Source organism: Fusarium verticillioides, chromosome 1 (assembly GCF_000149555.1).
Source record: "Fusarium verticillioides 7600 chromosome 1, whole genome shotgun sequence".
NCBI lineage: Eukaryota > Fungi > Ascomycota > Sordariomycetes > Hypocreales > Nectriaceae > Fusarium > Fusarium verticillioides.
The window spans coordinates 3,734,045-3,748,332 of record NC_031675.1 but is presented as its reverse complement, the minus strand read 5'-3'; the positions used below and the strand labels follow the sequence as shown (position 1 = coordinate 3,748,332).

The window sequence follows — 14,288 nt, the reverse complement described above, 5'->3', positions numbered from 1 at the left end:
ACTTAGTATAAGTTTAGGCAAAGTTTAGGATAGCTTTTACTAAGCTTATTTTAACACCTTATATTCAAAGGTCTGATGTTTTCTTGCTCCCTGAGGCTTACCTAGGTATGTAAGTACTCATTAATACTGGGTGAAAGACACTACTGGTTCGTAATTCTTGCACAAAGTCGACAAGGCGTTAACCATTTTTTATACGTAACGACTATAGTGAATTGTATCTATGGCTACCGCTGCTTGTTCTATGATACGGCCCGCTGTGCGAAGCAACCCGGTAGTGAGTTATGAATAAGGAAGTGGAATGGAAGAGGATCATCTCAAGGCTCCTCCGTGTTTCCTAATGACAACTACATATCAATTACCTAGTATTATCAGCACCTGCTGGTTGATATAACAAGTAATATTTTATTATTGTAACCATTATTATAGGCTAAGCGCCATACCTTCTCCTAGACGAACAAGACCATAGCCCGTTTTGACGAGATGCCAGTAAATGCCTTGTATCGAATGTCAACCTGGGCAAAACAGAGCATGCCACTATGGAAGATACACGCTAGCGTTTTGGTAACCTTTGTTTCCCATATGATCCACTCCATGTCAGGTCTCTACCGTTCCCTTGATGCCGAAATCTATCTCTTCTTCTCCCTCACTGCCGAGCCGCAGGAGCATTAAGGTATACATTTAGACCATAGGGTCATTGTTTCTGCAAACGCCGCGACCAAGATCAAATGATGTAGGCCGTTATGAACAAAGGGGGAATGAAGAAAAAAGACAATGCCTCACTATCCCCGTGGGGGAGAAAACGCCGCAAACAGACCAAAACGAACAATAATAAACTTTTAATGAACCCCTCGCCATGCCCCAGACGATGCAACGAACGACATCCCGCTTTGTAGTGATGAACAGTGCTTTTGTTAGGAAATGTGAAGGATGACCTAAAGGTCATGTTGTGTGACTGACAAAGGAAATTATGGCCATGGCCAAATTGTAAATGATGGAATTTGGAACCAACCCCGGAAACACTAACAAGATCATATCAAGATTTCCGAGCAATATTAACACCTGGATTGACGAAGGCTCTGTATGCAATGTCACAAAGACGTCGCACGACGTTGGGTTGTTCCACCTGTGACCTGAGACTCATCGTAAATGAACTTGGATGCAACTGAGAGTCTGTTCTTAGGGTCACTCTCGTCGGCATGTTGAGGAGCAGCATTGCCGTAAGGAGAATCGAAATGTGGAGCAAGTTCTCGAACAACTGCAATCGAGTAAAGAACATCGCGGTTCTCACGACCATCAAGTAGATAGCGCATTCTCGAAAGCATTTCCTCCCTAGACTTGGCGGCAGCTGGACCAGTGGGATCCTCCCGCGTACGCACGAACTCGGCCAGGCTATACCAGAAATCAAATTGTCGGCTTCGGTAATTGTCAGGGTCTTGCATTGGTGGGCAGAGTGGGTTGACTGATAGATAGTCTCCGCACAAAAGTGCCTCAACAACTCGGACACGGTTTTGGGTCTCCTTCGCATCACCATCGTGCGGCAGCGTTGTGGTACCGATAGCAGAAGCTGTAGTGGGAGGATCGTATGCTGCTCGCGCAAGCTCCCACACAAGGCGCGTCTCAAGAATACCAGAGTAGGCCATCTGGGTTTGATCGTTGACCTTGACAGCCTCCAGCGCCTTGAGAAAAGATGCCATCAATTCGACGAGGCGCTGGTTTTGAGGAAACGAAGGTGATCCATTTTCTGTAAAGTGGTACCACCCGGATTCGAAGAAAGAGGCAAGCCCAGGTGCGTACATCTCATGATACACCTTGGTGATTTCATTGCGAGTCCCCTCAGTGTGGGCAACATTCTGGGACGGAGGAACTGTGCCCAGGAGATCGATAATTTCATCAATCTTCATTTTGTTGGCTGTCAGAAACGCGCGTAAGCAGATGTTCTCAACAGCAGCGCAGCAAACGACGAACAAGGGTGAAATCAATAGTAGGGGGCGCCACCTCTAAGATGTTGGTTGTTGTCAGCAAGAGGCCTTTGTTCAATCGCTCTAGAGCTTTCTGCGTTTGAGGATGATGAGAATCCTTGAAGGGCTGGGTCGATTGCGGGCGGATACTCGTATGTCGACTCGGATTTGACAGGAGGAGATGCAACGTTGGAAAAACTCGAGTCGTAGCTAAGCGAGGTGATAGACGGGTTAGGGCTTGCTGTTGTCGCGTGAGCTGTTGCATACGAGCTTGGGAGCATAGATGGCTGGCTGCCGTATGAGTTGGTTGGTCGAGCGGTAAGGGCAGTGTTGGGTGCTATCGACGAAGGGACAGTTGAAGGCACAGAGCTTGGAACTGTGGGAGGAGTCCTTTGGCTGGGCGCAGGCTGGATATTGGAAGATGATTGTCCACCCGCTTGTTGTCTGAAAATGGGGTCGTAACCGAGACACTCGCGCTTCGACTTTTTACAGTTGTTGCAAGTCGGGTGTGTTTCGTCGCACTGGGAGATGTTAGAGCTGTGTTGGGCGGGGTGCTATCTCCACCAAAAAGTAGAGAGGGGTTTGTGCAGCTGCCTAGGTAGGAGATGCACGGTAGCTGTGACCAATGGCAAGCTAAGCCGAGCTCCCAAAACCTCGAGGAGCTTAGACTCTAAAGCAATCCATTTACTGGAGCGCTCTGAGGTCGGAATTGGGCGATTGCGATACAAGCATTACTTGGGGAAATCTGGGGTGCTGAGTGCTACGTGAACGTGAGTCCTGCTTGTTTCTGTGACCTCCTGGCAAACGAGCAGGTGTGCAAGAAGCTGCAAGCTTGATGCAGCACAGGGTTTTGGATAACCTGCTATAAGCTCACCACCTGCGACACGTATCTGAAGCCCGCCTTCTTCCCGAGTCATCTTCTTGATTCGTCGCGTCCCATCTCGTGTTTCAAGGTCACGAGCTGCACAAGGGGAGATAAGTATGAAATCATAGCTCACCTTTATCCGGCGTTTTCTGCAAGTCAGACAGCCTGTTTTTGTCCGACGTTTAATTTCCTACAGTTCAAAGTCAGCTTCTATCTCCAAACCCTTGGCTAGCTATGGACTGTTGGAACGAGACCCCTAACCAAGCTTCAATACACACCTTCTTCGGTCCCCTGTGACCCAGAAGCCGCGGATCGTGAGGAATAGCATATCGAGCCATGGAATCGGGAAGACCGTAGCTTGCCATCGGCATGCCTTGGTGGCTATAGAATGGCACGCCGCCTGACGTGGGCGCCATATGCATGTTCATCGGCATGCCCTGCGGATTAGATACCGGAGGTCCATGTGGGTTTTCGATTGTTCTCATACTAGGCAGCGGCATACTGACGGGCATAGGACTCGGTCTGTATGGTTCCGTTGCTTGACTCGTGACTACAGGATAAGGGGTATATTGGGCGGCTGATTGGGCTGCCGAGGACGCATAAGGCATCGAGGAGCCCGGATAGCTCACATGCTGACCATGAGGAAGCCCTGGGTGCTGGTTGGACATTTCTGAGTTGGGCGTGTGTGTCGAAGCAGCCTCGGGGGCCCTGCTGTCGCCGTTCTGCTGAGGAACCGCGGGCGGAGCGGCAGAGGCAGCAGGAGCCGAGGCTGGCGTGGGTGACGGCACGGAAGAAGAGACGGCGAAAGGATCGGATTCGGAGGATGCGGCGAGTGTAGAGGTGGGAACTGGAGCGGTCGTCGAGGCGGTCGGGCGGTCCGCAGCCGTGAACGGCACTGAAGCAAGTTCGGTGATGGGTGGTAGTGTCGTCTCGGCAGCAGCAGTGTTGAGAGGTCCAGCAGTCGTGTTGGAAGCTGGAGGAGCGGTGACAGATGTAACTATGGGAGCTAGAGAAGGAGACTTCGATGTCGGGGCAGAAATTGTAGGATTATTGGGAGAGTCACCGTGACTCTGCCCATGGTCTTCTTGAGCCATGTTGTTTTTAATTAGAAATTTTTATGGAGCCTCAAAGCAAAGTCAGGAAGAAGGTCAAGCGACCAGGGGGACGCAACCCTGGGTCACGGAGGAAGTCGAAGTGCTGGCGCTGGGCAAGGAAGATCAAGAGGAGCCAAAGCCAGGGCGTGGCAGGGGGAGCAAAGGCGTGTAAGAGGGGCAGAACCCAGGACCAGGGGTCGCGACACGATACGACGGCGATGCAACTGCCACTGAGAGTAAAGCAAGAGTCGCGATGATGGACAGGGCCAAGACCATCGACAGGTGACGCGCTGGAGGAGGAGCAGCAGCAGCAGCAGCAACAAGAGCACAGCGAAGAGGAAGATCGCAAGACCCAGGGGTCCAAGAGGCGGGATCGGAAGCGAGGCTCAGAGGCTGAGCTCCAAGATCGGGGGCAAACGGGAAATAGAGTTGGCACGTCCTGTCCCTTCGTCGTTGTCGTCAAGCATCGAAGATACTAGGTATACTGTACTGTACTGTACTGTACAATACTATACAACAGAATAACTGGATCGCCCCCTGCCCGGTTGCCGCGTGGTAGTGGTAGTGGTGGGAGTGGTGACCGTGGTGGTGGTGTTGGTGTTGGTCGCCGGGTCCCAGTAAATTGAAAAGTTCTAGTGGAGACGGGCCGGGCTTTGTAGGCCGATGCCCATACGGGATGATCGATACTCGACAAACAAGCGCCGCGCGAAGATGGTCCAGTGAGCGACCTGCTTCACTCTACTTGTAGAACTTATGCAACAGACGGACGGGTATGCAAACGAAATGGAGGCGAGGTATTTGCCCAGCAGAGCAGTTGGCGGAGGCAGAAACAAATACAAAGGAGAGGTGCCTCGCTTATTGAGGAGGCTGTTTGATGAGGCGCTCAAGGACGGGTGCGAACAAACAAACAGTCGATCTTCAAAGTTTGCAAAATTGGAGTTGATGGTTGTATGATTTCCATTTCAGTTCCTAGCATAACGCATCAATCGAGCAAGCAGCTGAACGGAATAATAGTAGCTCCAGCTAGAGCCTCTTTGGAGCTGGAAGCTGCTGGAGGTGCATTAGCGGCGCATCGCCCGTCGAACGACAGATCTTGGCCAATCTCAAGCTTCTTCAAAGCTTTAGTTACCTTGTACATATAAACTTCACACAGACATGGTTACTCCATAATCTCAATCTCATGGATACAGAAATATCACCTACATATGCTCATCATCTCAAGTCGGCTACTACCTACTAACGAGAATTTCTTTTTTCGCGTTTCTCCTTTACTCGCTTGACTAAACCCCTAGTATCCAGCAATTCTGGAAGCACTATAGAAGCTGTTACCGTGCCCAAGCTCTGTGGAATACCTAACCCTGTTAATGAGGCGCAATACCGGACAAGGTATCCGTATAGCATGGATGATTAGGTTAGCTTGGCAGAGATTCTGCGAGGATTAGTTGACTGTGTTTATAATACATACTCCTATGTATTGTTATGCAATACATTTCAATGAGGCTGGCCAGCATATAGCGGAGCACCTTAGGAGACGGATAAGACCTGTCTGTTACTCCGTACGGGCAGCCATGATCTTGTATTGTCTCCGGACCGCCATGTATCTTCAATCTAGCAGAGGATTAAATAAAATGCAAACATCGATTAGAGTTCAAGGCTTCCTCTGCACAGGCGCATATACAAGAGTTATGTCCTTGTACCGTACTCTGCATGTGGTGTGGCCTGGGCAATCCTGGCTTGAGTTCGATGCAAGGTTGAAGGCGGCAACTGGCTTGATTGTGTGCCACTCATGGCCTATCGGGTGCAAGGTTCTCGTCCCGTCGTAGACTCCAACGCTCACTACACACCCCTATTCTCTGTGATGAGCATGAGCAGGAGGAGCTCAAGTTGAAAAGTTCCGACTGAGATTAACGCTTGGGCTAGACCTGGATAGTCAATCTTCAGTGTAGGTCATCTGGGGCCTAGCTGTCATTATCCATTTGTTGTCTCTTGTCTCCTTGTATAGATAGGCAGCCAACCACTGCACTGATCTGCGTATCCATATCTCATCCATCCTCAATCGAACGCAGAGAGCTTCGAGCTTCTCCAAAAATGTCAAAGTCAAATCCCCGCAAGCCACTGACCCCACAACACATCCCTAAGAGACTTGACTTTCCTTCCAAGTCATTCTATAGGAGCCACTAATGTCAGGTACCAACCAGACGGTGCTCGCTGGCTCGAACCCAACCAGCAAGTGGAAGGAACCAAAGCTAACTGCCGTCCCTCCCTTACCTATCTGCCTTTCTCTTCTCTGTTTCCATTCGTTCGTTGTTCTTTGGGCTGAGTCATACAACGTACCTGTCTACCTACTAAGTGATCCACTCCATGGTTCCAATTTAGATTTGCACTTGAAAAGTTGAATTCTTATTGTATCAAACTTCGAACCCAGCTACTCCGACCAACTCCGTACTCTGCAAGATTACCCTTCGTCACAATCGTCATTTTTACCTACAAAAAGTATCCCTTTATTTCCTTTCGCCGGTCGTTTCTCACAAATAGGTACCCGCCGGGCTAGGTCACGGTGAATTGCAAATCTTGCCGTTGTCCACACTCCCCAATCTTAAGATACCCAATATCATCTCCCCCCCTCTTCCAATTTCAGCAAATTCGAAACCCCTGCTCTCTGTGTCACTTCGTCTTGTTCCATCTCCAGGAGATACTTACCAAACTGGGAGCCCAAAGCCTCAAAACAGGCGCCGTTCATGCATGCACCATAACACAACAAGACGAGTGAGTGTCTTCAACCGTCAGTTTGTTCGGTCATGTTTTAGCTTTCTGGCCGTACCCGTATACGATATAGATGCCTACGTCCAACGGTAAGGTCCCGACGTAAGCGAGACGAGCCTCTCCACAGCTTCAAGCCATGGTTCGCTAATGAACCATCCACCCACATGGATCCAACCCAAGTGCAGCGGATCCTCAGACCTGATCTATTCCTGCACTGTGCTCTACCTATAGGTACAAAGTCGCAACGGCAATGGCAATCACCCACCAACCAACCCTCCCTCCTCTCTGTAGAAGCAAACATCCCGGTTGACAGACGGCGACGGGAAGCAAGCGAGCGAAGGCCGTCAAGCAAGGGGGTTTGAGGGAGGGTGTCTAGCCAACCGGCTTTTCTTTCCTACGCATCTCACTATCTCGCCTTACTGGTCGCCTGCCTGCTCCCTCTCTCGCCTACCATTAGTTCCCGGATTCCTGGAACGCTGACCTTAAACTTGACCACTGCTTGCTGGCTCAGTCCTTAGCCCCTCCCTCCCTCCCTACCTCCTTGTGCAGAGGAGCTGTAGCGGTATCCACGGTCCAGTTTTTTCTCTCCACACCGGTTGGCAGTTACAATAGCGGTCGGCTCTTGGGTCGCTAGTCCTCGGAGGCGTTCCAATGAGGCTTCTCTTGCTTTCTTCCTTACTCCGTTCACTGAGTGGAACATATATTGGAGGCTAAAGGGGGCGTCCAATGTGCATATGATGCATGGTACAGTACATGATATGATACATATTCGGCCGGGGAAAAGCCCCGAGCAATAGCGTGGTACTGCCAGACAATGCACACCAATGACGAGTCCTCAGAAGCAGTTTGAATTTGGACAGCAAAGCAGGATCTTAGGCTGAGCCAACACGAGCTCGTTTTCTCTTACTTGCTGGCAGAGGATGATGTCTCCTCATTTATCTGCAGCCTTTAAGCAATGGCTTCACTTCAGGCCAGTTCACGCCCGATGCCTTGCCTGTAGCGCCGTCCGCCCCCAGCAGTAGCCAAGGACTCGTGTGACATCTTTCAATCTCCATCTCATATGTCCATGCCAAGCAGCGTCGTCCACTCTGTTCACATCGCTTCTGACAAGCATTGGCACTCCTCACATCGCCCCATGAGCGGGTGTGCTCGTCCGGCTTACCCACATGATCCGCTGTTAGCTCTGTTGGGCGGCTCTCAAGCGCCGACATAGCTGAGCCTCCAAACAACTGCCAAACGTCGTGCCATAACACTGGCTTGTCTATTTTTGCGAGTGTCTCTCCGACATGGCGCATCTCGCCGGGCTTCCGCAAGCCGTGGAAGGAGAGTAGGGGCGAGCAGAAACGATCACCCCAGATGCGCGTGATGGAAGGAGGTTCACCATTGAAGTGATGATTATACGACTCTTCGATGTATATGCCTAGCTTCTGGAGTGTTGTCGCCACCAGTCGATCTCCCCACGTCTCGGTCATGGACTCGACGTATGCTTCTTGTACGATGCCCGGGTGTTCGAACAAACGGCGCATCGCCTCTCCGGATATCAGGATTCCAGATCCTCCGTGCCCAAAACGCGCCTTGTAATCACCTACTGCGTTACCAATATACTGGGGTTTGCGGTAGTCAACGTGACCCATAAGTAGCTCCAGTGAAGGTCGTATCAAGAAAGTGTCGTCATCTAAGATGATGTACCACTTTTTGCCTGGCAACTGATGATATATCATCTCCATACCCATGATGAACTGCCTCTGTTAGCGGTGTGGAGAGAAGTTGTTGGAAAGACAAACTTTTAGCGCATCAAGTTCCCAGCCATAACTTTGCCCAATCTTCAGAGCTTCTTCTTCGTCTCCTGCTTGGAGCTTTGCCTGGAGACTGGAGTACTTTACCAGCCTGGGGTAATCATCCACCTTGCCTCTGATCTTGGTCTCCATAACTCTCTTGATAGCGTCGTGCACCGTCACGCCTATCAGCCTTGCATCTGTCTGATTCACTGTCGTCCAATCTCCTACAACTAGGAAACTCTCCCCTTCTTTTCCTAAGAAACCCCCTGTTGCCTCAAAGGCAGCGAGCTGCTCAGGCACTCGGTGACGCGTTCCGTACCCGGTTTTGATGAGGTAGCCCACTTCGTTCTTGAGATCTACGACATACCGTGGCGGTTTCCACAACCAAGCGTCTCGGTTTGTTGCTGCGCCACGCAGAAAATTAAAGAAGCGCGAGATGTTGAAGACAAAGGCCAGGCGGATGGCTGAATCGTGAGGAAGAATAGAATAAATGACAAAGGTAGAAATGAGGATAAGAATGAAGATGGACCGTAGGCGACGTCTCGTGCGTCGAGAAATGACCACCATCGCGGCTGAGATGATTATGTTATATGAGAGGTGGAAGAGGCGTCTGAGTTACGAGATTTGTCTGGCAGTCTGGCAGCGCCTGATCTCAACAGGAACCAATGAAACGATTATACAATTCCTTCGCTGGCTCAACATTCTAATGTGGAAGGAAGGAAGGAAGGAAGAGAGGAAGGAAGGGAAAAGATCTTAATTCAGGATATTAGGCCTCCCATATGGGTTGAGGTATTCGCCCTTTGCTGCTTTTGGACCCAAGCGAAGGATTGACGATGCTGCTCCCTTGTCGCGAAGGCCCGCAGCCTGGAGGTCAAGTTCAACCCCAGGGGATAATATTCGGAGTCTCTGATTATGCGAAACAGAGATTGCCCTACAAATAAGAATGCTCTCTTGAAAAAGGATAAGAATGTATAGAGGGAAGTGTAAACAGGGAACACGATCAACGAGGTTGGTAAAGTCGTCATCCCCAATCTATTAGCTGTTGCATATTATGCTGACTCATTCACTGTAGGACTATGATTGGCCACTAGACATCAAAGCAATATCGTTTTGGATACGATTGTAGATACAATTGGGAGGTTAGAAACTAAGATGTAAAAGAGATAGTCAGATATTGGTTGCAAATTCTACTTGGGCAGTATGCAACACGAGGAACAAGCAATCTCCTACTCAAATATGTTTGTTATCTGTTAATTGTGTATTCACCACTGCCATTGATAAGAATGATAGCCTCTATCTCCCTTATAGATGATGACCTTCTTTCCTCATCAACTCCCATGTATCCAATGCTAGGTATTTTTCAAAAATACTGTTAAAAAGCATCATGGAATCTAACTGTATAGATAATCCCGAAACTGTCTTGCTTGAAACGCCAACCCTATGCAAATAGTTAGGAGAGAAAGAAAAATAGCCCCCTTCCATCAACTCTGTAAAGCGTAACAGAATTGGCACATCAGAGTATCACAGACCGTCCTGCATCTTCACGCACCGGATAACCCTCATCAGCATCCTAAGCATCTTTATCGAGCTCGTAAAATAGCAGATACACCTCCCTCTGCATGCCCAAGACTTCGCTAGTCTTTGCCTCCTTGACCTTTTCGTCGTTGACACGCCACCATTTGTCTGTTGCTGACTTTCGTTTCCTTGATCGTTTTGCGACGTTTGATGTCACAGACTTGGGTGGTGATGAACTGCTATTTGTTTGCTTGGGAGATGTAAGCTTGGAGAGAGCTGACTTTGTAGAGGCGGCCACAGAACGAAGACTGCTGGTTTCTGGGTCCTTCTGTTTGCCAATTGCTGGCAAGCTCACCGACCCTCGTAGGTCTGAAGGGACACTCCTAGGTGGAACCGGTAGTGATTCTAGAGAAGGCGTCGAGTCACCAGACGAGCCTGAGAGGAGGTCCGGTGTAGAGATTGCCGGGCTGTGCGTCGGTCTTCCTCCCATGATAGGGGTGCCAATGGGTGTCGGTGTTTTGCTAAAAGCTTCCGATGGTTGGAAAGTGTTCGGGTTTGAGAAGGGTGCGGCAACATTCTGTCGTCGAAATGCTTCGTAATGGCCACTGTTGTGTCCGCCACGGTGAGTAACCAGCCCGAGCAGCTTATATTTCCTTTGATCCATCAAACCACCGAGAGGCAGCTGTTCGGGGAAGACCACCTTGGCCGAGTTCTTCTGTGTCATTTGGCCCACATCATAGATGGAGCGTGAGAGGTGAATAGCCAATATCTTGGGAAATATGGACATTCGAGTGGTCTTTGCGATCCTCCTCTTCGGAGCGAAGCGAATATCGCCAAGCTCGACATCATCCGGGGGATTCTCGGGATCTGTATCAATGGCATGCTGTAGCTTATCGATGCTCTCTTGGGCTTGCGCCCTGAAACTCTCGGACGTGGACTTGGCCATCTCGGCCTCTAAATCTGCCTTTGTCTGCACCAATCGACACATTTCACATTTGAAGTCGTCAATGTACTCGGTTTTGAAGATGCCGTCAAAGCATGCATTCAACGTCGTGCCTGAGACCTGAGGCACAGCCAAAGTTATAGTGCAGAAGGTCTCTTCCCTGGGCTTAGTCTTGTAGCGACAGGTCTGACACTCGAGATGCGACTCATACTTTCCTTCCATTGGGAAGCCCTCTTCAATTTCTATGGGCAATTGGCCATTGTCCTGAGGAATCTCGGTTTGCTCGGATGGCTCGATAGCAGAGGCGTTGTCGCCATTGGTAGTGGGCTGCTGCTCTGGTGAGGACTCGTCGCCGTCCTTACCATTATCTCGGGTATCCAGCGTGTTCTCGACGCTCGGTGTACTTTGCGCAGGAAACAGGCCCCGCCTCCGCATGTGTAGTCTTGCTCGTTGACCGCAGTGATACTCGTCCTTGAGGCGCTCAGCGACGATTTGGAGAAACTCTTGCGCATCTTGTTGTTGGCGGCTGATCCTTTGCTTGAAAGCCGCCTCCAAAACCTTGACAAACTGGAACGGGGATATGGACTTCTTGTAGATGGGGCGCTCATTAAGCGCATCCAGCATCTCTTTCAGTCCTTGTGTGACTAGTCCTTCTTGCAGACCCTGTAGCTTCCATTGGGCAATGTGCTTACCCTCGGGCTGGACAAGACTAGCATATACTGCCGGGTCTTCGATACGGCGGCGGTGCGTTTCGCGAATCAGATATATGCGCAACTCTCCTAAGCCGGCAAGGGCTTGGAGGACCGAGTTGATAAAGCAGTCATTGGCTTGGTTTCTCAAACCGACTATAGACTTTTTCTTGGAGCTCGTGGCGTCGTGGTCGATGGAGAAGTTTGGTGCGAAAACATATATGAGCGCTGCGGCAGCGAGAGAGGCACCAGCAGCGTAGGACACTACTGAGGCCGACTTCTCGGGCATTTTCAACAGTGGCTGACAAAGGGTTCGGAAGGGTCGGGATTGAGAGTCCGGGGGAGAGAGGAACGCTCGTGTCGGACAGATTAAACGGTCAAACGGTCACAACAGGGTGTGGCTTGCGAGCATGTCTTTGTGTGGACGGCGATTTCGCGATAGAAGCTTTTCAATTTCTTGGTCGGGAATTTATTAGCTCTCGGTGGTAGCGTGTATGTTTTTGCCGCAGGGCGACATGACAGTGGAGGAACAAAATCTGGAGGTTTTTCGGATCGCGAGACTTCGAAAGAGCGCACGGAGAGTGAGTATGTAACAGAAACCAAGATGGTCTGTTCTCTTGAGCGTTTGTAGAAAAGCTTATGGAGAAACAATCCACATCCGCTAACCGCAGACTCAACCGCCGGGGGAAATACGGGGATTTTTGGCGTTCGATGGCGGGTTTTCTAGAAGAAAGCGAAGCCGGAGCATGCTCCACCTTAAAAATTTCTACCCCATTCGGGCAGGTGAACAGGGTAGGCACCCCCCTGAACATGCCCATAACCCCGCCTGGGGAGAGGCAGGGCAGGCAGGGCATTGGGGACAGCTTTCAGTGGGATTTGGCTCTTAACCCCTAATCTTGTGGGCTGCTGACCACCAATACCTTCAGGCTGTATAAGCTACCCGGGAGCCCTCCCCTCCCATGGAAGTGATGGATGTTTGAGCTGCGTTTCCGATGCATCCGTTGGACTTTGCGGGGTTTTGTTTTCAGCTGAATAATAAACTTGATCTTGAGTTCGATTTTAATAATCTGCCGAGCTTGACTACGGTTTCTCTGATTGATTTTCAATTTGTCATGTATTCATTCATCCGCTCAAGTGGTACAATTATGACGGTCAGTCCATACAAGATGAAGGCTAAGTGATAAGCATGAGAATGAACGGAAACTAAGACTTATTATAACATCAATGTGATTGATAATGGAAACATGGGGTATTGAAGAACAAATACATCATGCAGCATCGGTTGCAGTCTCGTTAACAATTTTACCCTCCCAGTCCCACAAACTCCCGTCCAAGGCACCCCGTCTCACCCATGTAGTCACAAGCTCCCTGGGCGTCTCATCGCCATAGAACGATGTTGGCACATCATACAGCCCAACTGTCATCCGTTCCTTCGGATCGAATTCCTTCCAACGCGATGTTTTGACGCCCCTCCACACAAAGGCCGCGTCTAAAAGGGTGATTTTGATATCCCGGTCTAAACGTATGTCATCTCGTGGTAATTTGTGAAAATACTCCTCCTTGATGTTGGCTGCCTCGACATTCACTGGTCGAGCGAGGATGACATGCTCAATCTTCTGCTGCGTCGCGATGTACCACCACAGCCAATGATTATCCAGTGGTGCCCCAAATATTGTAAGGCGTTTGAGATCCGGCCACAGACCCCAGACGTCGGTCGGAGCATCTTGGAGGCTCAGTGCCGGGTAATCGCCAAGACAGACAAATTCTTCTAGTTTATCAAGCCGTTCGAAACCCTCGCGAAGAGTCCTCCTGACATTCAAGTGATCATCCAGTGGGTCCAAACTCTGGAATGGCATGTGGACAATCAGCCTTCGCAGTGTACCGCATACTTCGCAGAATAGTTCCCGCACCCAAGCTGCTGTGGGTTGGTCGTCCAATTTGTCCTTGAATGGGGCTAGATAGAGCGATGTGATATTCCGCAGTGGTAGTATAGGCGGGAGGGTTGGTACAGAGTGAGGAAGACAGAGCAACAGCTGCGCAAGGCGTCGACTAGTGTCAATATAGAGGCATCGCTCTCGAAGCAGCCGAATAGCCAACTTGTATGTATCGCGCGAAACCAATGTCAGAGAAAGTAAAGTCTTGGTTGAAGTATGTGACGCTGGGATTAATGCCAGTGGATTTGAAGGCAAGACAGCCTCTATGACATTATAGAGTAGTTCGGGAGGTAATGAGCGCTGCAAGCCTTGGCGCATCTCTAAAGACATGACTGCCGACTGATGAAGGCGGTTAAACTTATGCGTTGAGCATGGGAAGAACTTACTTGTTGAACAGACTTACAATTCGGAGGTTTTAACTTAATGGTATGCATATATATACCTTATCTCCAATCACGACCCTAGCAGATAAGATCGACATTACGAACACCAATCAGAAGCTGGCATTTACGACAACCTCACTTACACCCTTCAGGTGCTTGACGCGACAGACTGATTTATAAGGTATCTGGCCTGGGCTGAGCGGGCGAACAGTCTCCCTCCTTCGATCCCAGTGGTAATGGTACACCTAGTATATAGTCAATGACACCGGCACAACTCCATGAACATGTGAACAGTCATGTATCTATCACATAGGCACCTTGCCGGTTTCTCTTCCCAGTTCCAAACTCTAACCTTTCTTGACAACA

The 14,288-nt window shown here is 49.9% G+C and overlaps 5 protein-coding genes across 6 annotated transcripts; 1 reads left to right on the top strand and 4 right to left on the bottom strand.

Annotated features, from left to right (window-relative positions):
- Nucleotides 1-318: 318 nt before the first annotated feature.
- Nucleotides 319-4,847, bottom strand: FVEG_00833 (hypothetical protein). Of its 2 annotated transcripts, XM_018887453.1 has the most exons (5): nucleotides 3,102-4,847; nucleotides 2,957-3,013; nucleotides 2,226-2,479; nucleotides 1,996-2,168; nucleotides 319-1,909 (listed from the first exon to the last, which is right to left on the bottom strand). In XM_018887453.1, the coding sequence occupies exons 1-5, from the start codon at nucleotides 3,915-3,917 to the stop codon at nucleotides 1,089-1,091; spliced, it is 2,121 nt and encodes a 706-aa protein (XP_018743215.1). In that variant the 5' UTR covers nucleotides 3,918-4,847; the 3' UTR covers nucleotides 319-1,088. The 2 variants fall into 2 exon arrangements, with proteins under 2 accessions (XP_018743215.1, XP_018743214.1); XM_018887452.1 differs by having other exon boundaries at nucleotides 1,996-2,479.
- Nucleotides 3,941-4,396, top strand: FVEG_14741 (hypothetical protein; the record flags this gene model as incomplete). Its single annotated transcript, XM_018903711.1, has 2 exons — nucleotides 3,941-4,085; nucleotides 4,182-4,396. 2 exons carry the CDS (start codon nucleotides 3,941-3,943, stop codon nucleotides 4,394-4,396), a joined length of 360 nt encoding a protein of 119 aa, XP_018743216.1.
- A 1,173-nt stretch (nucleotides 4,848-6,020) lies between the features above and the next one.
- On the bottom strand, nucleotides 6,021-9,467 carry FVEG_00834 (hypothetical protein). The gene is made up of 2 exons (XM_018887454.1): nucleotides 8,465-9,467; nucleotides 6,021-8,419 (listed from the first exon to the last, which is right to left on the bottom strand). The coding sequence occupies exons 1-2, from the start codon at nucleotides 9,023-9,025 to the stop codon at nucleotides 7,616-7,618; spliced, it is 1,365 nt and encodes a 454-aa protein (XP_018743217.1). The 5' UTR covers nucleotides 9,026-9,467; the 3' UTR covers nucleotides 6,021-7,615.
- Nucleotides 9,468-9,553: 86 nt separating this feature from the next.
- FVEG_00835 (hypothetical protein) lies at nucleotides 9,554-12,275 on the bottom strand. Its single transcript, XM_018887455.1, has one exon. It carries the CDS (start codon nucleotides 11,892-11,894, stop codon nucleotides 10,029-10,031), a length of 1,866 nt encoding a protein of 621 aa, XP_018743218.1. The 5' UTR covers nucleotides 11,895-12,275; the 3' UTR covers nucleotides 9,554-10,028.
- A 554-nt stretch (nucleotides 12,276-12,829) lies between these two features.
- Nucleotides 12,830-13,928, bottom strand: FVEG_00836 (hypothetical protein). The gene has a single exon (XM_018887456.1). It carries the CDS (start codon nucleotides 13,867-13,869, stop codon nucleotides 12,874-12,876), a length of 996 nt encoding a protein of 331 aa, XP_018743219.1. The 5' UTR covers nucleotides 13,870-13,928; the 3' UTR covers nucleotides 12,830-12,873.
- Between the last annotated feature and the right edge of the window lie 360 nt (nucleotides 13,929-14,288).

Coding starts and splice junctions, on each gene's coding strand:
- FVEG_00833 (XM_018887452.1), bottom strand. CDS start 3,917: ATGGCTCAAGAAGACCATGGGCAGAGTCACGGTGACTCTCCCAATAAT. Junction 3,014..3,101: donor GTCACAGGGGACCGAAGAAG/GTGTGTATTGAA, acceptor TTTGAACTGTAG/GAAATTAAACGTCGGACAAA. Junction 2,480..2,956: donor GCAGAAAACGCCGGATAAAG/GTGAGCTATGAT, acceptor AACATCTCCCAG/TGCGACGAAACACACCCGAC.
- FVEG_00834 (XM_018887454.1), bottom strand. CDS start 9,025: ATGGTGGTCATTTCTCGACGCACGAGACGTCGCCTACGGTCCATCTTC. Junction 8,420..8,464: donor GGGAACTTGATGCGCTAAAA/GTTTGTCTTTCC, acceptor TAACAGAGGCAG/TTCATCATGGGTATGGAGAT.
- FVEG_00835 (XM_018887455.1), bottom strand. CDS start 11,894: ATGCCCGAGAAGTCGGCCTCAGTAGTGTCCTACGCTGCTGGTGCCTCT.
- FVEG_00836 (XM_018887456.1), bottom strand. CDS start 13,869: ATGTCTTTAGAGATGCGCCAAGGCTTGCAGCGCTCATTACCTCCCGAA.